The following is a 26,317-nucleotide window of genomic DNA, read 5'->3' as shown; positions in this document are numbered from 1 at the left end:
AGGTCACAGGCCTTTCATATCTAAGGCTTTGAAAAACTTGGCTTATTGTTATAGACCTTGCTTAAGGGCTTAAGGATATTCATTCATAACTTGATTTAATTTATGGCCCTCTTATTAATGTGATTTATATTTTCCATTATTTTATTTATCTAAAAGCACATTGATACCGTGCAGATGGAGTATTTTGGATATGAAACTTGTAAGGTCTACATTTTAAACAACTAACACTGCAACTCAATACATTTTCACGCACGCAATGTCTATTAAGCCGTTTTCAGTCCTGACCTATGGAGTTTAGCCACAGTTTGCCTTTCACACGTGCAGGCAGCAAGTGACGTATTAACTCCGCTGCAGAGATCATGTGATCTTCTTGACACCACACAGACACCAATGTCAGCTCTTATCACCACAAACTCTCTAGACATCTTAGTGACTCTCTTCCACGTGTGTCACCACTTTTTCACTGATATATTTTTTGTTATTTATACTGTATACTAAGAGGCCAGGCGAAACAAACATGGATTTGAACACACCCTAAATGCATTTGTGCTTCTTAGAACACGTGCTTGGATTGTAAAAACAGACCCCTGGATCTTAAAACACCAGGCGTTGCTCACCAAATGCAATCCCTATGGTGAAGCATCGTTAAATGTTTTAACAAAAAAGCTTCTTAGAAGTAAAGGCAGATGGATGCACCACAAAGTATTTAAGCTGGTTGTAGAATAATAGTGGACATGCACATATGTAAGAAGAGATACAATCACAGTTAAGTCGATTCATGTTTTCAAAATAACTCAAATATATATCACTATATATTTTTGGTTGTGTAATGAGCCTTTTGTCATTTTTTTCCATTAACCATGATTGCTCATCTCTATAATGTGGTTGAACATTTCCGGATGTAAATGTATATGTACTGATATTGAGTTGAAGATTTGGAATCCTGAAGCCACTTTATGAATTACCATTCACTAAGTCGAGTAATTTTCTATATGTATTCATCCCTCTATATTCTGTAGTTGTATTTTAATCCATTCACGTGTCTAATTAGCATCCCTTCTTCCATCTTCTCTTTTATACTGATTTACTTCTTTCGCTTTATGTATGTCAAGCAAACCGAGCGGTCTTCTCCTCACTGTTCTGCCTCCCTTTCATCAGTGTAATCATGGCTGTGCGCACGTGTTGCCCTGTGGCAAACATCAGTCAGGGGCTCTCCCTGGCCATTAGGCTGTCAAAGAATCAAAAGAGCCACATCCAGCACGGAATTCATGGCGTTCTCCTCCTGCTCTCTTTCTTTCTCCACAGCACTCTCACTCACTTCATAAGTGTCAGTGTGGATTTGAAATGTCAACCATTTTTATGTTTCACCTTGTTGGTGTTTTCTGTGTCTGTTGCTGTTCTAACTCTGCTCTGCTGTCCGTGCTTACGTTCGCAATGGCACTCAAAATGTCAGTAATGTCTTTGGTTGTGCTTAGTGTGAAACACTACCTGGTTTAGCAATGATTAGTACTGGTAGACAGTAGCAGAATGTTATATGGATGTAAGTGGATTTGTCAGCTCATGGGTGTAGCTTTGGCACCAGAAGGGATGACACGAGGATGACATTATAAATGCCTACATTTTCTATTCTCAACTTCCCTTTGGCGATAACCCATTAGGAAAGTGTCAGTGTGGTGATCTGCTCTCTCTCTCTCTCTCTCTCTCTGTGTTGTGTGACACTGATCTACCATTTCGTCTCTCATTAGAGGGACTTCCCATAAGTGATCATACCAATAATAGAATTTTGTTTTGACAAACGTGAGGTAGAGGTTTGTTCGTGCCCTCCAGATTAAAAAATATATTGTGCAGAAGATTGTTGTGCAGCTGATGACATGTCTGACAAGATGTAAACAGGAAAATTGGATAATTATGGAGCTGTGTTTTCAACAGTTTCTGTTCTGAGCTGTGTAAATGACCGACAATCTTTACAAACAATGCTATGGACTTGAAATTACTTTTCATACATATAAACCAACTGTTGAAAAGGACAGATAGTAAATGTAGTCAACTGTCCTGGTTTCAGAAATAAACTCTGTCAATTCCACGAGCTAAGTAAATCCCTCTTGTTTCAGCTTTGTGTGATGCATTTTTCAGTGAACCCTTTAGGATTTTTTCACAATGTTTTATTTATCAAAATAGGGTAAAGAAGAAAATATTTGTATAAATTATATTTTCCTCTCTGATTCTATCTTTTCACACAGCGGGATGGTCTAATCTCATCACCTGAGAATGTTGTGTTGTTGCCGACCCTTCAACATGGAATCTAATGATAATAATATAACAATAATAATGATCATCATCACATAACTTTTTAACAACATTGCTTGACAAAGTGGTGATATTGTCTGCACTTTCTAACAATACACAATAAAAGCAGCTATAAAGAATAAAACATTTTTTATATGAATTATTTATGGAGTTTTCAACTGCAAGAAAAAACACATTTCAAACATATCTACATACATACATAAGATATACGAGACCATTTTTTAAATGCAGAAAGTGCTGGTGGAGGAACAGTTGGCACTAAGACAAAAGGCTTATATCAACCATACATACATACATATACACACAAATAATAGTAATAATAACAATACATTTAATTATTATCATTATTAAGAAACAACAGAAGAAGATCATAACATACAAAACAGACTGTGTGCTACTGGCATAGGGTAAAGGACTTGTTTTACAAATGTACCGTTGAAGCCAGGGAGGGTGTTTTTGATTTTCTTCATTTCATAAAGGATAAAACATCCCTTATCTAATGGGAATGGGAAGGGGGTGACAAGGGCTCCTCCCCTACTTCAACGAAATGTCTCGCAAAAACTGTGAGAAAAGCCACATGTTCAACACGAAAGGATGTGAATGGGCAGGACCCGAAACATGCCTACTAAGGGGGAGGGGAGGATGATACCTGATGTGATCTCTTAGAGTAAGTCAAATACACACAAAAAAATCTACAAATTATTTTATTAAATGATTAAAACATCTTTGGATCAGTTGAAAATCTGAACATCAAATTAAACATTCAACTTGGTCACAGTTTTTCAAAGTGCAACAGTCTAACATGTTTCATATCGTGTTAACATATCTGGGAGGGCAACAGACATACAGTATGTGCTGTGCCCCACATCTTTTTTATGTCTATACACATTACAACACATCCACTATCTCCATATGGTTCCACCTGGTAAACATGCGTCTAATTAAAAACTTTGATGATGACAAGCACCGAGTCATTCATGTTGGATGAAATGCAATCCAAGCCACGTGCCAAAGATGTAATATAACATACTGTGGCATCATTCGATGAATTTCAAAAGCAGCTTTAACTCACTGATGTCAATTTCTTATAATATCTGTGAGTCAAATCTATTCCTAAAGCGCCAAATCATTATATACATTATCTCAAGACACTTTACATAGAAGGTCAAAACCTCAGAAATTATAGAAAAACAAACAGTTCCCAGAATGAGCAGCACTTTGGCGACTGTGGAGAGAAAACTCATTAACAGGGAGAAACATCAAGAACCAGACTCAATGTGGGCGGCTTCTGCTCGACCGGTTGGGGTGAGCAGAGAAAAAAAGGGAGAGGAGAGATGGGTGGAAAAGAGGGGAGAGAAGATAGAGGGATAGTTGGGAGGAAGAGCAGAGGAGAGAGAGACCAGGGACACTCAGCTCTGGCTAGTTATAATTAAAACAATAAGAGTGTAAAGATGTTATTGATAATTAATGATAGCAGCAACAATTCATATAATAATTAATTAATAATACGTATTAATAATAAAGAGAGAAAGAGAGAGAGAGAGATATTAAACGGTATATGCTCGTATGAATCTCAAAAATAAATTATTCAGTCATCTACTATTCAATGTACAGAATCCCATCTGTACTAGCAAAACGACTTTCACTGTCCAATATCAGTGTGAGGAGCCAATTTATGGAATAATTCTACAAAGGAACTGAAAACATGGTTAATATTAAATAAGAACATTCTGTATGGATATATAATTGAATAGGATGTGACTGTTTTCCAGTTGCTTAGGTTTTTTCTTCAATCTCATGTTTTCTTTATAATGTTTCCTTTTTTTGCTCTGGATGCATCATTTGTTTCTGTATGTGTTGCTTGCTTCATCTGAACTGTTTTTAGTGGTGTATGGTGACTGAAGCAGAAAGCTTGGAGGTGTGTGTTTAACACATTTTGAAGACAAAATATAAAGAAGGTTTAGTTCACGCTTTATTCTTAATCGTTTCAGATATAAAATGCACATTTGAAGTGTTGTTGTTTTTTCCTTGTCTAAAATGCTCAAATAAACTGTCATTTATTCATTCAAAGACAAGATCAACAAGATTTCAAGAGAAGCATTTGAATATATATTAAGTTAATTATGATACTTTGTTCTACAAAATCAATGAAGAGCTTTTTATTAAGGGAGGTGCAGTATTTAATAATAGATGTCCAGGTTGGATGTCCAGTACAGTCTTTCAGAAAGTAATTGTTAATTCCTATGGTTTTTATGACTGAATATTCTGTCACAGAGAACATTTTGTTTCTCTGTGATACCAAAATGTTTTTAATCACGTACATAATTCTAAAAAAACACAAAACATGTAACTCACTTTAAATGTACAGTGTGTAGAATTTTGTGATATCTAGTGTTGAAGTTGCATGTTGCAGCTGAACACCCCTCACCTCACCCTCTCCTTCCAAACATGAAAAAGAAACTGTGGTAGCTTCAGTTGTCATAAAAACTCAAAAGGTGTTTAGTTTGTTCAGTCTGGACTAATGTAAAAACATGGCGGCCTCCGTAGAGAGGACCCCCTCGATGTTAATATAAAGTATTTAAATATAAAGGGCTCATTCTGGGGTAAAGAAAACTACAATTCATACAATTTAGAACTAATGAAAACATCATGAGGATTATTCTACATTAAATGTCTGCCAATAGTTCCCTTTCACCTTAATCTTACACACTGGACCTCTAAGTCAATTAATCCATGTTAAACCTTTTTGCTATTTACCTAGTTAGTATATCTTTATGCAAACATAACAATATTTTCCCATAATCCAGGTCTTTTACCAAATTGTTCCTATACCTCTCTCATCCTCTGAACACATGATCGGCTGCAGTTAAAAAAATGCTCTGCAGGAAGTCAAAGTTTTGAAAAAACTGAAAGGCAGTTTTTACTCTTTGTCCGCTTTTTGTTAAGTTTGTATTTTCTTGATTTTCTTTCCATTTATCCATCATTGGTAAATCATCATTCAAACGTAGACCACCTACAAAGTGGAGAAAAAACCTCAGTGCTGTAAAAATAACCTGTTTTTACAAGTGGCCTCCCTTAGGTCAGTCAGACTCCCGTTCAAACGTTTACTGCAGCAGTAGAACAGGTTAGTTACATGATTGTCACACGGTTGGAGAAGCACAGCTTGAGTTGGCTGCCTGAACCAGCTCGCAGGCGTCGATCCATTTACACTAATTGTCACTACCTGCAGCACAGCATGTTCAGGTTTTGACAAAACATTGCAATTATTTTAATATGTATACAAACAACCAAGTAAAGAGTTTGCATGCATGTAAGCCAAACATAATGAATTACCCGTCGGACCTGGTATTACACAATGTCAGCTCTCTTCTCTTGCTTTATTATGGCACTTTTCATTACGCTTTACACGACATTCACCAATTCAAACACACTTTCGCAGGCCACATCTTTGTGCAGCGCTGTTCTATTACACAACTTTCCCACTCTGACGGCACATTAAATGGCTAGTGTCTTGCCCAAGGGCACTGTGGAATGTGGACTTGACCTGCTGTACCTCCTGGGCCAAAGCCGCCCCTTTTATGTGACTGCTTATGTCATATTTCACTCACATACAGTACGTGAGTGGTAAAGACTCTTTTGTAGAGATAATGTATTTTCTTAAAAACACTTGTCTGCTTATGTCAATCCTGAATAACAATTTGGCAGCTGCCACCACATAGTGTAATAGTGAACATGAAATAATGGATCAGTGTTGATGATGGAAGCCAACTAACTGTTGCACTTACAGAAGGGCACTAATGTATGTGCATGTGTATAAAAATGTTCTTCAGGAGTGCAGACAATTATTTTAATGCTATGCTCCTTTCAACATCATGAACAGAGCGTTTTCTTTGATGGAGATTTCAGAAATGTCAGCTTGTGTCTTCAGTACAATAGATAACCATTATCATGCTCACAGGTTCTGTAAGAGCATTGTAGCCCAGGATTCTTGCTTTTGAGGGCGAGAAACAAGACACCAATTGGGACACTTCAACTTCACACCAGTCAGTGTAAAATTCAGTTGGTGCTTTGTTACTGTTAAAGGTACAGTGTGGAGAATTTTGTGATATCTAGTGTTGAAGTTGCATGTTGCAGCTGAACACCCCTCACCTCACCCTCTCCTTCCAAACATGAAAAAGAAACTGTGGTAGCTTCAGTTGTCATAAAAACTCAAAAGGTGTTTAGTTTGTCCAGTCTGGACTAATGTAAAAAACATGGTGGCCTCCATAGAGAGGGTCCCCTCGATGTAAATATAAAGTATTTAAATATAAAGGAACTTTTCTGGGGTAAAGAAAACTAAAATTCACACAATTTAGATGAAACACACTAGAGAAAACATCATGAGGATTATTCTACATTAAATTCTTGCCAATAGTTCCCTTTCACCTAAATCTTACACACTGGACCTTTATCCAAACATTGGTTTGGGTAAGTGGAACGTGACTTGACGCACATCTACGTCAGCACAGCCAGAAAATGATTTATCATAATAACTCCCACCATCATGGCAGCGTCAAGAATATTATGATTTCACCTCTGTCTGGTTGTTTTGTGGTTAGTTTGTTTGATTTGGTGCAGATTTGGATCAGGGGGTTGATCCAGGGATTTCAGGAAAAGAAATCAGGAACATTTAGGAAACCGATATCTGACTGTGTGAAATTTGCTGCAGCTTGATTAAATTTAAGAGGACTGATCTGTTCTCTCTTGATTGTGATGTAAAACAAAACATTTTAGTGTTTATCAAGATTTGGGACACCCATCTTATAACTGGTACACTCCTGGGAAAAGGAGGACATCTGGATGCATGACAATCTTTGTTAATGCTGTGCAACCTTTAAACCACCATTAACCATCACTGTGAAATCATTGTCTGAGTTCTGATTTTGCAGGCATATAAGGAAGTATTTAGATTTACAGGAGAGATATTCAATCTGCGCCTGCAGCAAGGGGTGCATATTTTCCTCCGAAGCTACTGTGACGGAAAAAATGTTAATGTTGGCTTATGGTTCTGACCAAAAGAATAAAAAGCAGATGTTTCATATCTCACTGGTCTCCCTGACAAAAAACATACAAAGACATATGGTATGTCTAGATAAACCTTACTTCTTCAGAATGGTAGCTGTCAAGTCATTCATTAACAAAATGGAGCACAAAGAGCAATCATCACTATCTGATCTGTCACTAAACAACAAACTAACCACTTTTGGAGTTTCAGGGGTAAACAGGGTTTCAGCCAAGTCCAATACAATTTAAGTAAAAGGGCAATCACTTCTTCAAATGTAATGTATTCAAGTGTCCATGAGCCCTGGTTGCATCACTTCTTCTGGTAGCGGACGCTTGGATGACACCACAGGAGCAGTATGGAGGCATTCTATGTTTCTTTCTGTTGTTTTTTATAAGTTTGATGACGTGGTTGCCAGTTACTTCAATTTGGCACAAACACAATTCCAAATGAAGGGTTTAAAGCCTATTATTCATGTTGTGTGGTGAAAGTAGAACTAGGCTGCAGCTGATGTCTTATGCAGAGGATTTTAATGTAGACTTGATGCATCAAGGAGACCAGAAGGTGGAACAATATATACAAACACTAACAGAGCAACATGAGCAACTGTCACCCTCAAGTCTGAATATGTCTCCCGCACCATCCCAGTATATATTCCTCTTGTGTCACCCATTCTAACAGCACATCCATGAATGCCTAGAATTGCTGTCACTCTCTATGTTACATGTAGGTGTTCACATCCGGAAAGATACATCTTGCCACAGGTGAGATACACAAAAGAGTTGAAGTTGTTGCTTCTCTGTCTGGAGCATCTGAGTTAGATATGAACGTCTGTAAGTGTAGATATTACAATGTTCTGTTGGTTGGTCCTTTATTTATAACCTGACCTTGGGTACTGCTTAGAGAGAGAGAAGGGAGTGTCTGTGGAATAAGCCAGGCACTCTTCTCTTATTGGTGAACAGATATAATGTAATATACACTATATATACATAATACCGCATATAGTGGCATCCACTGTGATGTGTGAGTATATACAAAAATTCCTCATTAGTGGGAATCTGTCTGTTTTTGGGACAAAAAGATATAAAGAAGAATTTTTGTGAACTTATGTCCTCACAATAGCTGAAGAAAGGTGTTCAGAGGATGTAGCTAAACATTGTGTTCCCTGCCTCTCGGCCAAGGTCAGATAGAGTTAGAGACGTAAAAATGGAGCAGTTACTAAACCACAAGGCTTTCAATTTCACATCATATCAGTTTGCAACTGTCTGAAAGATATACTAATAAATGAACCTATACCACGCATGCTGTCTTCTGCGTATAAGTACACTATATACTTCACTTGAGGGTCTCAATTCCCTGGGTTCCTTCCACATTTATATAGCTGGGTGAGGCAGCAAGAAAAAAAATCTTTTACTTTATTGTAAATAAAGGTGCAGAGTTGGTGAAGAGTTAGGTGCAGTATAAGCTTAGGTTCAAGTTAGGATTCAGGCTTTGGAAAGTAGGACTTTGGTAAGGGACAGGGTGAATCTCCACAAGATGAATGTAAGGCAACGTAATGAAACATGACTGTGTGTGTATGGGCTGTCAATTCAGCACTGGCTTGATGCCATAATTCTCTGTGAGAGACAGTGTGCATTCCCAAACATCAAAATAAGAGCTGCAGCCAACATGATGGGCTCTCTCCCCTGGACCCTGTCCACACTCACTGTTCATATGAGCCAGTCTCTCTTTCTCTCTCTCTCTCTCTCTCTCTGAGTGTGTGTTGCAGAGATCAGTTAACTAATCGCACCCTGTTCAGGGAATACTCTTGCTGCCAAGAATTAAGGAGAGCTGCAGTGAGTGTGCACACATGATGTCTTGCCAGCAAGTGTGTGTGTGTGTGTGTGTGTGTGTGTGTGTGTGTACGGTTGTGTGTTCTCGGTGTGATTCTGATATTTCCGTTAGCGCTGCACCACAGCTCAACATGGCTGACACTCTCTCTCTGACAAGCTGGTAAAGGCTGATATCTGTCTGATGTGTGATTCATTTATGATTCATTCAGTCTTCATACTCGCATAAATGTGATATATATTCACATCTGGAACAACCTCCTCTCTCTCTCTCTTTCCCTCTCTTTCTCAGGAACACGGCTGCAGTCTTCTGATAGTATCTCGTAGGTGGTAAAGAGGAACAGACAGGCGCTATAGTCAGTGATACATGTTCATGATAAGAGCATAAAAACATTGTGTTGATCGTAAGCTGGCACTTTCACTTACTTGTGTTATATCCTATCATCAGTGGCATGAAAATCAATTTTCAGGTCATGGTGGAAAGGAAGGATTTATGTAGTTTTATTTTCTCCTTTGTGATCCAGTAAAAATAGATTTTTAAAAATACTTGTAATTCTTATTGTTATAGGGGAATCTTGGGTGGGGTACATTATGGCTATTCCACCAATATTAACAATAGCCCCACTGAGAAATGATTGTTTGTATTATTTAGTTTTCCTTGTTTCCACAATGATCTAACGGTGCCTCCAATTAGTGTTGCACCCTTCTAAGCCCTGGGATCTCCAAGCTGCCTTCCTTCCTCTCTCGGGCAACAACGATCTTTATCGCTCTCATTTAGTTTGCTTTGGTGCTGGTGCAGTCTAATAAAACTGCAAAGTTTCAAAGAACGGTAATCGTGGAAAACTCTGTGATAATGCCGCCCAGTTCCCACACACTCTTCTCACTACAACTCAACATGCCCGTTTTAATAATGGCAGTGTACTCTGTACATACAGTACTTTACATTCAATTCAATGTTCATTGTAGAGCACCAAGTCACAGCACACATTATAATAAGGCACTTAAAGGTTCAGTGTGTATGAGTTAGGTGAAAGGGATTTTTGGCAGAAATTAAATATAAAATAATCCTAGTGATGTTTTCACTGGTGTGTTTCATCTAAATTGTATGAATTGTTGTTTTCTTTACCATAGAAAAGGCCCTTTATATTTAAATACTTTTTTTATTTACATGGAGGGGGTCCTCTCTATGGAGGCCGCCATGTTTTTTACTGTCGTTGTTAACTTTTGAGTTTTCATGACAACTGAAGTACACCACAGGTTCTCTGTCATGTTTGGAAGGGGAGGGTGAGATGAGGAGTATTGAGCTGCAACATGACACTGAACCTCTAGATGTCACTAAATTCTACACACTGTACCTTTAACAAGGAAGAACCCAACAGTTCCCACAGAGCACAAGTGGAGAGAGAAACTCCAACAAAACCAGACTTGGCATAAGAGGGCATCTGCCTTGACAGGTCGGGTTGAGAAGGGAGAATGGGAGGAGACTGTTAGCTGTAGTCTCTGCCTCCCATTCAGCTCTCAGAGACTCTCCTCTGTGCCTAGATTGAATCTCATATGCTACTATGAGTTCTTTATAATGCATTCTATTCGTATAAAGTACCTTCTGTTGTGGGAATTACAGGGAGTCATGCAGAGAAGCTAAAGCAGCAGTAATATGATTGTTTTAGTTAATGTCATTTTCTATCAACTGGTTGATTGTTACAGACTTATTTGGACAGGATGATGACTCAGAGTTGTAGTAATCCAGTCTACAGGTACCAAACACATGGACTAGTTTCTCAGCATCCATTTGAGACAGCAGGTTGGTTTGGACACAACTATACAGTGTCATCTACATTTTTTAAACAGGCATTTGCTCATATGACCAGTACTACTTACAGGAAACAAGTATATATTTTAAGTATACATTTATTTTTATTAGGTAGAGACAGTGAAAGACAGATGGTAAATGGATGTGAGAGTTAGGGACGGACATGCAGTAAACAGTCAGCACCTGCACTTCGGTCCTATTTCCTTATATATTGATAACATATATTAGTAAACTTAACATTGTATGCATCAAGTTAATCATCATTATTTGCAAACATTGCTAAAAACAAGCTCCACATGAACATTCAGATTTCCTGCTCCAGTGGATTTCATTGCAGTGATGCAGCTGTGTTCATTATATTTGCTTAATATTGTTACTATTGTGTTTAGGGTGAGCTAAGGCTATACACTTAGCTCCAGAACCTTCATAGAGGGAAAGGCCTTGCTTTACAGTAGCAATGTGGAGACAGCAGATGGGGCAGTGTGGGCCAGACTACTCTCAAAGATTTATAGCCCCGTGTGGGAATGAAATGAAATGTCTCCTCACCTGAACTCACTTACTTAGCTCCTCAACCTCCTTTCAGTCACTGTGACCAAATCAATGCATGGTCTGGTTTTGACTCTCAGGTTATTTAAAGGTAATGTTCACTCAAAATGTCCTTTCTATATTATCATGGATAAACATACATTTTAATAATATTGCATAAGATGATAAATAACATAAATTAAATCCTACTCATATTTTGAAATCATTGCTGTTCCAGTGTGATGCTTTTATATGCATGTCCTTATATAGGCAGGCACTTGAAAAGATAGGTCTGGATAGGAATGAAAAGATGGAGAGATCCCTGATAACATTCTTCATCGACTTCAACTTCTTTGCTTCTAGAAAATATTAAGACCAATCCATTTTTGAGTGTTTCCAGAAAAGATACAAGATACACCTATAAATAAAATATAGAAGAAAATGAGAGATCATCTGAAATACCAACCAGATATAAATTAATCCCATTAAAGCTGCATCTGCATAATGTTCCACTATTGGACTGGGGAAGTGGCTTTTTTCAAATCAACATGAACCCCTGCAGGGCACTTGTCTCAAACATCTGCTTTATGCCTCTAACATTTATTTCTGTGAGAAAAAAACATAACCTAACAATTCCTGTCAAGTACCTGGTGCAAAAGACAACTTCCAAACTGCCTTATGATTTCGATTCATTCTATAAGTGTCCAATGTGCTCAAATGCCAAGAAGGAGCTGGGCAATTTCTTGCACAGTTTCTATTTTATAAATCTGTCAAGTCTTTGTTCGGTGTCTGTGGCCGGGTATAGGCCAGAAATGGCAACACAAACAAAATGACACACACAATGTCCAAAGTAGAAGAGGACAGCAACATGCCATTGGTTTCTACTAACAATACCAGTGCTGCCATGACGTGATGTTCCTGAGCAGCTGTGTGTAGTGATGCTGTAGCACTACATCAACTCCATAGCGTCCCTATGAAAATATGTCTATGGATCAGTTTTGCAGAAAGTGTTTTATTGCTGTTGAGAGTCTGGAAGGCAGCATTAGTTCAGTGCCCTAGCATTTGAACATTTGCTAATTAGCACTATGCACAATTGATGCTGCTGGGGATGTCATTGGTGGTTTGGTCAAAAACCATATTATTGGACACATTGCACTGAGCTGATGATGGCAGTAGGAAAAAAAAGCCATTTGATGAGTATTCCTCATTGTTTTTAGAGCCTGCAAAAATATATTTCCCCTTTACATGTCATTGCTGCCTCTTAAAGGAACAGTGTGTAGAATTTTGTGATATCTAGTGTTGAAGTTGCATGTTGCAGCTGAACACCCCTCACCTCACCCTCTCCTTCCAAACATGAAAAAGAAACTGTGGTAGCTTCAGTTGTCATAAAAACCTTAAAAGGTGTTTAGTTTGTCCAGTCTGGACTAATGTAAAAAACATGGTGGCCTCCGTAGAGAGGGTCCCCTCCATGTAAATATAAAGTATTTAAATATAAAGGGACTTTTCTGGGGTAAAGAAAACTACAATTCATACAATTTAAATGAAACGAACTAGTGAAAACATCATGAGGATTATTCTACATTAAATTTCTGCCAATAGTTCCCTTTCACCTAAATCTTACACACTGGACCTTTAAATGAACTTACAACAATTAGGAAATGTCATGTTTTGAGAGCAGTCTCTCTAGACAAAGAGTATCATCTTGTGTCTTTGTTGTTAACACATTTAAATGATCATATAGAAGGAGACCTAGTTGAAATATAAATCTTATATTGACTGATTTAAATAATTGATTTGAACAACTAGACACAACACTTTCAATTGACTCACCACAACTTTGAAGGATCTGGGTGCAGCCACAGCACATTGCCCGTGGAAATCGAGTTTTGAGGATAGTAGTGCTCAAAATCCACACAAACTGAAACCACCACACATAAATGCCCCATTATGCAGTTTAATGTATTATTGACAGTGATGCACTGATGTTATATAAACTGGATAAAGTATATCTAATCAGACTGAAACCACCTTATCATGTCTCAGCTCACAGAGTTAGTGATGGAGCTTAGTGCAGCATGCCCTGTAAATCCCAACAGAAGGGTATTAACCTGTTTAAATTAATAACCATCACTTCCTGCCCGCCCACAAGCTTTTTGATTCATATTTCACACCCTCTTGAGCCTTTGTTCTTCAAGCTGTGGAGACACATGCACAAGGGGGAAATATTTTAGCCTCAAAATGTCAGTCGCTGCACTTTCCTCACCAGCTGCTGCTTAGAAACACTGTTGTTTCATGCTGCTGTATTTTTATCCGCCTCCCCTCTTGTCTTTGTCTTCTTCTGTCTCCTCTTTTTCTTTTAAATGTTTTATTTTGTGCCAGGGAGATGGATTTTCTTTGTCTTCCTTTACAGTGCAGCGTTGTTTGAGCTGTTCGCCAGTGTCTTTCTGTTCTGCTCTCGCTGCAGCCTATCATGCTGTGTTGTCTGTTTTTATTTTATTTTATGGTGCAGACGGTGTCAGATTTGCCTCCTTTGAATCTATGTTTTCTCCAATAATGTTTCGGAAAGCAGAATGGTAGGAAGCATGCGGGTTGGGAGTATATATGCTCCTTAGTGCCAGAATCAAATTCTCCCCCTTTACAACTCTCCACACTGAAAAAGTGGGTGTGCACCTTGGAGTGATTTTGGAGTGAAAGTGAAGAATGATTTTTAAAAGGCGTAAGTGACCTGATCAAATCCCATCAGAAGATATAAAAATCTGCGAGGTATAGAACAAACAAGTACATTTGCCACATATACCACAGGTTTATTAATTGAAAAACTCATTGATTGAGAAATCATTATACATGCCCCCCTGGTAAAAACATTCGATATAGAAAATCAGAAATGCTTCCCTCAGATTTTCCTGAGAATACTGACATTATCTCTACATGTCATCACCCTGGCTCTGAAAAATGAAAGGTGATCTTGTATTTCATTCCAATATCTTACAACAGGAGTTATATAAGTCCTCTTAATGGAGCCTCTATGTTCTGTGATACGCTCTTTAAGGGAATGGAAGGTCTCCCTAACACTCCACACTGAGAGTTGCCTTGAGGAGCTTTGGTCATGAGTTCAGTTTTAGAGACTTTACAATGTTGACATGCTCTGACAGCTCAGTCCCTCGTGTTCCTTCCTCTTTTGAACAGTACGGTAGGTACTGGAGGATCAGGCATTTCGGGGAATATACCAATGGTTTAGAATTGTGGCCTTCAAGGTCTTAGTCTAAGGGGTGAATGTAGTGCAGTTAATAAATCCTGAAGGGTTTGGACATGCAGATAAGTGCTTCAGCTCCTTGAATCCACTTTGTTTTCTGCAGGTACGAGCCCATCTTCTTTGTAAAACCTTTGAAATAACATCTTTCAACCTTTCAACCTATATGCTACTAATGTAATGAAGCCTTTTTTTGCATTCACCTGTATCTGAGATTAATCTATAGTTGATAACCATCAGGTCAAGTCAAGCAACTTATGCCTCGTATCAAATGTTACAAATCTACAACTAGGTGGGAGATCAGAATCTATGGCTCGGACAAAGAAATTGATAAGGGAGTTGGTTTTAACACAAGAGCCTCAAATGAGATAAAAGTTCTCATGTTTGGAGGTTAACCTGAAAAGGCCTCTAGGTTTATGCCTGCACTCCCACATTGTATATTAACAACACAAGCATTGGTTTCATATAAACCAAATTATAAGGGCGGTTTTAGTGACCAATGTTCTTGTTTTTGGTTAATTGGTTATCACAGTTTCAGCAAACACAGGTTAATCGTACATTCCCTCTCTCTTTAGCTCCGTGGTCTCCTCAGCTGTTGAATGCTCAAGGCTGATGGAAGCAGGGTTTGAATAGCAGCAAACTGAAATAATGAGCCAAACAAGGCTATAGTACTGAGGGATTGATAACTTTGTGGGCTCAGCACTATGCGTCACACATTTTACACTATAGTCAAATCCCTTAATCAGTTGATATATAAAATTATGTGTGTGTCTGTGTGAGCACGTAGGAATAGTCTGTAGGAAAAATGTTTGTGTTGACATTTTGTCTGCAGCAGTTACACATTCCTTTTCATTGCAGTCATAACAATACAGCAATTCAAGATAAGGAGTCATATAATTTGATATGATTTTATTTTTCAATGCTTAATTCAATGCTTAATTTAGCACAGAAATTAAACAGTTCCTGTCTTGGAGGTTCCTAGTTACCAGTCAATTTACCATCACACACCTGTCACTTGATTAGTTTCCTGTCCCTGCACTTCCCAGCCAGGAAACCCCTTTAAAAACTCTGTCCACCTTCTTGTTCTCTGTCTGATTTCCCTGTTGTGTCTTCATTCCAGTGTTTGTCCTTGTGTAGTTTCCCTGTCTATGATCCTTGCTTGTGTTTCTGGGCTTTCTGGGTGTTTGCTTGCCTCTTGCCAGTTTCGGGTTGCAGAGTTTGGATTGTCACCTTGCGTTTGAACATTCGGACTGTGAGTAAAGCCAACGCCTTTTATTTTAAACCCTGGTTGAAATCTTGCTGCAATTAAAAGTGAATGGCTTGTAAGTTTTTCTGGCAAGTGTGTTTACAATCACACTGATAGATTTTATTTCCAGGGTGTTATCATAAAAGGAAACAGCTCACATAAACCACAAATAGTTCCCATTGGTTCCTTTCAAATATGACCACAAAGTATTTTTTTACATCAAATCTAATGGAACCTTAAACACAGTAAGTGGCAAAACAGAAAAAACACATTTTTGTACAATCATTTGTGACAGACTTGGAAGGCAGCCTGTACTGATAAACTAGGCCATCCAGCTATTCAGTGCGTGAGATCTGGAAATGCTCACACAAATCCTTATTGAAGACAATGACTCCAGAGCTATCAGTCAGTAACACTCAAAAACAATCTGAAAAATATACATGACATAGTTTCACTGTTTATTTCACTGAAACAGAGACAAGGTGCTCACTCAGACACTGCAACGCTGTCTTTTTAAAATTAAGTTTCTATGCACAATTCAATTATGCAAAACATAATTCCGCCCCTTCATACATCTCAGATCTCCTACAGCTATACTCAACCTCCAGACCCCTCAGATCAGACTCTGCCTTCGCTGTTAGAGCTCCATCCCTCTGGAACAGTTTACCCTCCGCACTCAGAACGGCAGAGTTTGTGGATTCCTTCAAAAAACTTCTTTAAACTAATATCTATCACCTAACCTTCACAAAATGATGTCTCTAAATTATACAGTGCTGCTTATGTTTATATCGTTTGCTCTTTATATTTGTTATGTTTACACTTAGTCAGTTTTATGTATTGTTTATTTTGCTTGTGTCATCCTGAGAAACACTTTGTATGTAGGATACGAGACTGGAATCTAAATACATGGTCTGTATTTATAGAGCACTTTCCTAGTCACCACTTACAGTACAGTTTTTTACAATTAGTTATTTTTTCAAGGCAAGGCATTTTTGTGCAGCACTTTCTCTATTACAAGTCACTCACACAATGTTGGCGCAGCCATCGTGGGCAGTTTGGGGCTCAGGATCTTACTCAAGCATACTTCAGCATGTGTGATGGGGAGACTGGGATGGAACCGCCTTTCTTTTGGTTACCGCTCAACCTCCTGAGCCAAAAATTAATGGGAGGAGGTGGACGAGCTGATTCTGTTTGTCAGTTACAAAAGTACAAGGAAACAGTGTGTTTTTAATTCTCATGAATTTCTCAGACCTCTCAGCCATGTATAGAATGACAAGGTTGTTTCATTGGTTTCTCTCTTCTCAGCCAATGAGTCAAGGATGACTTAAGAGAAGACTTTGCAGTTATGCCATTAAAGGTAGTGTTACATTTCACCAAGCACTGATATAGCTTCAAAGTCTGCTGCCACACACAACAGTAGAGCTACGATCATACTGAAATGCTATTTATCAGGGTTTTTCACTTTCTCTGATACTTATCCGACTCTGTCTCTTCCTCCTTAATTTGTTCGGTGAGACATTTGGCTGCATGTTGTAGAATGCATTCTGTCACACTCTTTTTTCTTCCAGTTACTGAGACAGTAACTTGTTTCAGATACTGAACCTTTTGTACAACCTGTCACACTCCAGTCCTCCAGCGCTCTGACTTCTCCTTCCCTGATTGGATGGTTGTGCCTCTCGTTGCCTGCTCCTCACCATTAACTGACCACTCATCCTGACACTTGGCTATTACTCTGTATTACATACTTGTCACACACTTTACCGCTCCCCCTCCCTCACTCATTTTCTCCTTACATCTCCAGCTCCACTCCAACTCTGACAAGGGCGATGGCTCTGTGCGATACATCTTGTCCGGTGAGGGGGCCGGGTCCGTCTTTATCATTAATGAGACAACGGGTGACATCCACGCTGCCAAGAGCCTGGACCGCGAGAGGAAGTCCCAGTATGTCCTACATGCAAGGGCCATCGATCGGCAGACAAACCGCTCAGTGGAGGCAGAGTCAGAGTTCATCATCAAGGTCCAGGATGTCAATGACAATGCTCCAACATTCCCTGATGGACCGTTCTCAGCCACTGTGCCTGAGATGTCTGACGTTGGTAAGACAGGAGCCCTACACAGACTCTGACGCAGTCAGGACACACAAGCGTAACCAGTCATGAACACTATCAGTGCTGAAAATGGCTCACCTAAATTAGAGTTGTCATAATTAATGTAATCATTAATATCATTACTTTTTATGCTATGACTCAAAATCATGTCTAAACCCATGAGAGCTGTTCACCTGAAAAATCTACACTGCAGCAATATTTAGTTAATTAAAGTTCTGCAACTGGCAAGTCATTATAAAAACATAGAAAATAATATTTTCTTCTTTACAGAACACAAATATAATTATTTAGTTTCAAAACAATCCATAAGACAAATATATTATCACTATCATAAATTGATAGTGACACTTTAGAAGCCTATAGTTGCCCCTTTTCAGAGAGTGTCTAGGTTTCTTACATCGGATTTGTTGAAAGCTGAAACATGACACTGAACGTTTGTGTCCTTACTCTAGGCTGAATGAATATTTACTACTGTTACTGTTTTTAGCCTAAAACAGTAACTACAGTGGAAGCCTCTTTTTGTGATCACGTTTGTCCCAGGCAAAAATGATCACTATAGGCGGATGAGTACAATAACCAAATTGTGTAGCTTCTGTATGATTGTCCCAGAAATTGAAGGAAAGGTAACACTGCACACCCATGTATGTGCACTTGCACACACACAAACACACACACAAACACACACACACACACACACACACAGACTGGTAGTGTGCAGTTAGCAGTGTGCAGCGCAAATGATTTCAGATTATTTATTTTGGTAATGAAAACTGAGAAAGCTATTTTTTGAAGTACCTGTGTAAGTGGGTTTATATATGTTTATTTCCATCAAGAGAAGTGTCTCTAATGTGCCAGAAAAAACAAAAACACGTAAAAAAACTTATGCGAATATACTCTTTTTAGTCCATGAGTAGAATTTAAATGACTCTACGAAAACACATATAACAGCAAATAATAGGAGGATATGGAAACCAAATTGCTCCAGGCTGTTACTGGGTGGATGTTTAGTGTTTGGAGCATTATTGAAATTGGACCATATTTTTCTTGATATTCATCAAGTGTGTGTTTTCTCTTTCAGGGACACAAAACATGTCACCTGTTTTTGTAATTTAAGAATTCTTCACAGTGCCTCCCCTGCTATGGAGATTAGTAGAAAGCCCTCCCACTAATCCCCATCATAAATCAAGCAACATGACTTTGTAAAAAGAGACGGCTAACAGAGCATGACGACCAGCTGAACTCGTTGCAACATTTTACTAATTACAGTGTCTGCCTTTAGTTCCTGTCTTTGTCAAGCCAAGTCAATTTTCTTTATATAGCCCCAAATCATAACAGCATTCATAGAGAGAACAGCAAAATCCAATTTCCATTTTGAGATGGATAATAATAGCAATAATCATAGTAGTAGTAGGTCTAATATTAAGGCTAATAATAATACTTGTCGCAGTTGGTGTTGAACATGTGGCTTTTAGTCCCAGAGGTAACCCCCACTCAATTTCTGGAGGCTGAAATACCTACAGAGAGTGACAGGAGAAGGACAGCACATAACTACAGGAGTAAAAAGATGCAGAGTTAGCAACATGCATTAATGGGATGTCGATGTGTACAGATGGAGAGAAGAGCTTAGTGCGTCATGAGAAGACCCCCAGCAGTCTAGGCCCATTGCAGCATTACGAAGGGACGTTTTAGGTCTCTCCTGAGCTCTTTAGTGCCAGACCATTAAGGGCCCTGAAGGTGAGGAGAATGATTTAAAATTCTGGATTTTAAAGGGAGCCAGTACAGGGAGGCTCCTAGGAGAGAAATCAGATCTCTCTTCCTAGTTCTTGTTAGTACTTGTGCTGCAGCATTTTATCCACTGTAGAGTCTTTGGGGACTTGCTAGGGAAGCCTGATGATAATTAATTGCAACAATTCAGCCTAGAAGTCACAGACACATGGGCTAGTTTTTTTCCTCTGTGTGCATAATGTGCCTGATTCTGTACAATGTTGCGTGTGTGAAAAACTGGATTTTGGATTACTGCCTGCACCCCTCTGAATGTGTTTCCATGGTGAGACTGTCCTCCCTGGTTTTGACTTGAATCCTTGACTTAAGACTGAGTGGTCCAGGACATGGTACAGAACAACAAATAGGGTTAATAGTAGACTAAGAACAAGCTCTAGACAAAGATGATTGATGTTAGGTTTATTAATAGCTTGATTAATAGGCTTGACTTTAAAATGGCTGCAACGCCTTCTGGACACATTCATCACGACACAACCCAGTTTCAGTAATATAGAATAAATGAATTGGTGTTTTTGGACAAGAGGAACTTTTTCACAGAGACAAGAACTGGGACTGATCGTAGTTCTAAGAACATTGTTTTGAAGGATTGTTTTAGCTCCTACTTCATAGTACTTAGTGTGATTGATAGTGTGATTGATGTAAGTATACAATGATTGGTCCAGACCTAAATGTAAATTAATTGAAAGAAAACATAAAGCACCAAATTCAGCCTTTGAAAAAAAAAAGTGAAACATTCGCAATAAGAACAAGAATTTGTAATCGTTTTTTAGCTCATACAAAATTTAACAAAAAATGTTGTCTGTTGATTTGCCCATGATTACTAACAGCTCCAACCATATCCTCCACCTAGTTGATGTTGTACAAAGAATTATACAACATGCTGCATTGAAGATAACACCAAATAGACTAAAACATGTATGGAAGTGAAGGGGAGGTCTGACAGGAGGGTAACTGCTAGTGTTATGACTGTGTGACACCTTTAGCACCAGTAAGTATTGGTGAGCTGCTAGCATAAGCAAATGAAATAAACACATCAATGAGTTGGTCCATAACACCAAATATTTATTTGTCTCTTTATTTAAATTGGTAAATCATAACACACAATTAAGGACTGTCAATATGTTGTCTCACTAGTTTAACATGAATTACTCAACAACAACTCCTCCAAGGGCCAACTGTCCCTTTAAATTCAATTAGGAAGCACCAAATTACATGCACTCATATATCAGATATCAGTCTCCTAAATATGCTGAATTTAGATTTGCCCCTTGTCTGGATTAGAGCCTCAATTGAATGGGTTCTTTCTTGGCCCATGTCCCATTCTACCACTAAGTTTTAGGAATAATATGTTGAGTAGTTTTTGTTTTCCTGCTGACAAACAAAAAAACAAACAAACCAAAGCATAACCTTCTTGATGGAGGTAATAAAAAAACCACATTGGTTAGTGAAGAGTTTTGAACACCTCAGGAACCCTAATTTTAAATGAATTTAACATTTTATGCCCAGCAGGTCTGCCATGATGAATGAGATGGATAAAAGCTTTGGCGTCACCTGTCTGCTGCTACATGGTCAGGCTAATGGGCTGTGGCTCTTTACAAGAGCACCGCTGACAGCACACGCTGCATTTTACTGCAGCTCGTACTTCACATTCAGGGGGAAGTTCAGTATGTCACATTTACATAGAAACAAGATACTTTCATACTGTTAAAGAAAATAGATTGTGGCTTAGTTTTCATTTTAGGTTGTAATCAGATGCTAGTGCATCGGTAGTGACAGCAACATTGTGTTTAGTGTTCAGGCATGCTTGTGATCTAATGTGTTTGGGAGGTTTGTTTTCTGAGCTAGAGAGTGGTTACAAGGATCAGAGTTGCTCTTAAAATCGCAGCCAATTTGATAGAAGCTATCATTTCATGTTAGGTAGAGACCTTAGAGATATATACGTGAAGTACACACAGGGGCGGATTTCCTGGGGGGACAGGGGGTCCCCCACCTCCAGAGAGGTGTCACTCTCAATATCATTGCAAACATAAGCAATGATAATGTTAAATAGTGATACAATATTTACTGAACAAAATAAAGCATTCTTAAATTTTGACAGATTGCATCCCCCCTCTTCTTGCCTCACAGTGGTTTAGTCCACTGCGCACTGCTCCCCCTCCCATGTCACACACTCACACTCTCTCTTCCTCTCTCTCTCTCTCTCTCTCTCTAAGAGCGAGGTCATCTCAGTGTTGACTTAATTTCCTCAAAGTCACAGCTTTACAACAGTTAACTTAAAGCAAAGAATGTGTCAGACTCCTCTTTTTCTTTCTATCACTAAGTAGAATAGAACACATTTACATTTAATTAGACAACATGTTGTTTGTTTTACTTCACAGCTGAATCTTGAATCTAACCTGGGCCACCTTGGTTCATGTAGCTGCGTCTTCTAATGCACATGTGAGGCTGGAGGTCTCCACAATAAAAATGTTTATAAGGCTGTGAATTTTCAACATTTGGGCCGTTTGCTATGTTAGAACTGTTAGGTATGTATATATGTCACATAATGCTTGGTTATAGTAATGTTACTATAATATTTAAAGGAATAGTTCACCAAAAATGAAAATTCACACATCCACTCAACATGCCAAAGAAGGGGTGAAGTGTTTTAGTCAATAAAACACTTTAGGAGTTTGCGGGGTAAACAGTATAATGTATACTATATACTATTCACATGTATATATATATATACACAATACATTTAGTGGTCCCATTTGGTGTCCCCTCCAGAAATTGAAAAAATGTTCTGTTTATCATCGCCCCCGACTGTAAGATGATAGATTTGCCCCTGAGTGCACAAGTCGAAAGATTGAAGGTCAACTTAAGTTGTTTTGACCACAGATGCTATTCAGTTGATGGTATTGGTACATGTCTTTGACATGGCTTTTAGGAGAATAATAAGGAGACAAAAGAGAAAAGAAAGTAATTTGCACAAGGCAGGATAGAAATAAACAGCACTAATGGCAGGGTGGATCATTAACAGAGGCCAAAGGCCTTAGTGAACAGGTGCTGTTTGAGGAGTTTTTTGAAGCTGTCCAGAGAGGGTGGGGGCTGCGACACAGAAGGCTCTGTTTTCAAAAGTTTGGCAGTTTAGTGTTAGGGATGGAGAGCAAACATGTACTTGAGGAACGCAGTCTTCTGAGCGGAGTGTAGGGGTGGAGGAGGACAATAAATTGGCATATGATGACATAAATAGTAAAACGGCATGTAGGGTCTGCACCCTGGTCATCTTTGCTTCTACTTCTACCTGTGTCCACCACCTGCTCCCCTCAAAAAGCTAAATTCAATTAACACAAAGTATTTTTCAACCTGGGTTTTATTCTCAAAATTGTGGGCATTCTGAGGTAGGTCATCCTCTTTGACCATTAACTGCACCAATGCTCTCATTCATTTTTGGGTTGAGGTAAACTAAGGTGTCTCAACTCCGGCATCATGCTGCTTCAACCGAGGTAAACTCAGTAAAGTGTCCTTAGATCATTCTCTTTTTTTTCTCCAGGGGTGGTCACTGTTGTTGCCTATCTTACAGACAGCTGACCATTGGGTCCAGAGTGGGCATCTGTCTTTTCTTCCAAATGGTTTTGGGTGGTGTCTCAGCTGTTTGTTGTATTTGCACTTAATTATCTAATCTTTGGACATGTTGAAATGTCTGTCATCAACTGTTGCCTCTCTCTCTCACTGCAGCAATGTTTTTCTTTTCTTCTCAGTCGGCTGTGGAGCATACAGAAACACCACTAGTGACATTTTCATTTTGATATAGCTGCCCATCAGTATACTTCTTCTAATGTTGCACTGCATAACCAGCCATTGCACTTTGGTTTTTTAAAATGCTGTTAGAAGAAAATAATGTGAATAAATTCTCTCTCAATTCCTGTTACTACTCCAGCATATACTCATGTTAAATTGGTAGTCTAGCTCTGGGGCTATATTCAGTTAACTACACTGGCTCGTTTAGGGGGCTGCCACTGTGTTTACTTAAGTTTTGACAAGCTCTCAGAATGGTTCATGTAAAATTGATGCTTTGTATGAAAGCTATGAAAGTTTAACTGTTCGGTTGTGGTCAAAAGTGTTCTGTTGCACCAATAACGACACCCAAAAAGGGTGTCACAGGGTCAGGGAGTGCATCTGAACCTTGCTGCAAGGTTCAGTAAGTTAACCTGGAGCTGGTCTCCAGTGAAGGCTGAGTTTAGCCTTAATCATATTAAAGCATGGAAACAAGCAGAGTTGCAGACCAGCATATTCTTCCAAACTACAATCAGTGGTGTGTGTATGCCAACATTTTAGACACATGCACACTGTTTAACATGATGAAGAGCTTCTTTGTTGTATTTGGCTGAAAATGTGCTGCTGCTTGGCAAGAACAGAGAAAGGATGTGGAACACATTAAAACAGTGTGAGAAATGGAGGTCCTTTTGCTTTTCTAGTCCATGAGTAGTTGGTACGATTGTATTGTGGACAGTCTGCATGGTCACACATTTTAGGATGTTCATTTGAACCCTTATGAACTTGGACAGATGATGAAATTTGATACACTTTAATATAATCTGCAGATCAAGGTGGCCCCTGTTTGAAATATACTATAGTCTGTTACATTAGGTAAATAAGTCACCCTACACCTAAATTATGTATACAAACATGTAGCCAGTGATTTGTCATTATCCTAACCTATTATTTTGTGGCCGGTGCCAATCAACATCTACTCACTCATATTTGTTCCTTCTATGTACAGGGACGTCCATCTTCCAGGTGACAGCCTTGGACGCAGATGACCCCACCTACGGGAACAGCGCCAAGATAGTTTATAGCATCCTGGAGGGACAGCCCTACTTTTCTGTCGATCCCAAGACAGGTAAAACTGCCTCTCTGTTTACTTGAAAGAGATCTTACCTGCTGCCTAGAGGAGGTTCAAACAGAAAGGCACAGTAGCTCGGGAGCACTTAGCACAAGGAAAGAGTTGTGATTATTAGTTTGTTGTCTGAGTCCATTAAATGTTTGGGAAAAAGTTCCAGTGAACTGCTTTTAGCACTGGAGCCAATTCTGTTGACAAGTAGCACAGGCGGCCCATCAGTTGACAGCCTCCCCCTGCTCCAGATTTTTACTAAATGTGACTTGAAATGTTATGTAAATGCATTTTTAAAAAAAATACATTAATACATTGCCAGTTTTTCCAAAACAAGAGATGAAAGCAACCATCTGTGATAATAAACTGGGCCTCATTGATCAAACATCACAGTGCAGAGGTCTATTGAGCTGCTTAATAGCCATCATGTCCCATGTAACATCTGGGATTTCCCCAGTGTTCCAAGTTTCAGTTTGATTACATGCGAGAGTGTATTGTCTGTGAATTGTGTCCATCTAAGGTTCAGTAGCATCGGGGTCACGGTGCTTCATGTACCACAATGTCAATGGTTTGTGTCCCATGGGGCTCCTTTTTATTGGATCTCTTTCAGTTTCCCTCTCACACCTGATTTTCTCTCATTGTCAGATTTATGTATGTTCAAAAGTGTGTTCTTTTAATGTCACTTGCACAGCTGCTACTACTTTTATATGCCACGTCATTATTCAGGGATTCAGCAGTAAACAGGCACTGCCTCCAGTTTTAGAACTACTCTTATTCACAGATGGTTGCATCAGTCAGCATTTGTGTACACTTAATAAGACGTAGAGTTTAACAAACATGTTTATGTCTAAAAAAAAAACATTAATGGAAGTGACCCAAGAAAGCTAGAGAAACAGAAGCTAATCCAAATGTGGGCATCACTTTGGCTCTCTCCATCCATCCCAACAGTTATTTCCCTGCCTCACTGGTCCCCTTACCCTCAAGATAGTATCCGAGTTCCTAAATACCACTCATCATCTGTGCTTGATAGGTATAAATGTAATTTCCCTCTTTTCATTATTAATGGTTTAAATGGTTGAAGTATTGTTGCTAACCTTTGGTTGAATTGTTGAAAGTTTGTTTCTATCACATCCCCATTGCCAGACAATATTTATTACATTAAACTCAGTGACAAAGTCTGAAAGTCAGTGCTGTCTACAAAATATACCCATGACAACAATGGCACAAGTTAGGATCCTGGGGCTTGGACATGTCAGTGACAGATGTATGCCTAAAATGAATGGTGAGACAAATGTTGAAAAATATGGTGTGGTGGGAAATCTTGGCAACCAACAGAAATTGGGACGAAACAATTAATCAGAGATGGTGCAGCACTATATTTTCACACTGTGACTGGAGGGTTTAGATTCCTCAGCCTGTGGTGGCTGGATTATAATATAACCTAAAGACTCAAATAGTGAGCGGGACCTTCATTGGCAAAGAGAACCCGGTTTTTTTTCCAAAGTTCCCTTGTTCCTTAGTTAATGCAGACTCAACATGTTGC

At 38.9% G+C, this 26,317-nt stretch overlaps 1 protein-coding gene across 3 annotated transcripts in view; it reads left to right on the top strand.

Annotated features, from left to right (window-relative positions):
* LOC109638312 (cadherin-18-like) overlaps window positions 1-26,317 on the top strand; it is a 139,816-nt gene that overhangs the window by 41,391 nt on the left and 72,108 nt on the right. For 2 of the 3 annotated variants that reach the window (XM_069511608.1, XM_069511609.1), the window contains exons 3-4: window positions 17,810-18,104; window positions 24,664-24,783. In XM_069511608.1, the coding sequence (XP_069367709.1) occupies window positions 17,810-18,104; window positions 24,664-24,783 (415 nt within the window). Of the gene's footprint in view, window positions 1-15,861; window positions 16,015-17,313; window positions 17,366-17,809; window positions 18,105-24,663; window positions 24,784-26,317 lie in introns of those variants that run through there. The other variant, XM_069511610.1, reaches the window with a different exon arrangement.

Source organism: Paralichthys olivaceus, chromosome 16, assembly GCF_024713975.1.
Source record: "Paralichthys olivaceus isolate ysfri-2021 chromosome 16, ASM2471397v2, whole genome shotgun sequence".
Classification (NCBI taxonomy): domain Eukaryota; kingdom Metazoa; phylum Chordata; class Actinopteri; order Pleuronectiformes; family Paralichthyidae; genus Paralichthys; species Paralichthys olivaceus.
The sequence above is the reverse complement of the archived record's forward strand: the minus strand, read 5'-3'. Positions and strand labels throughout refer to the sequence as shown.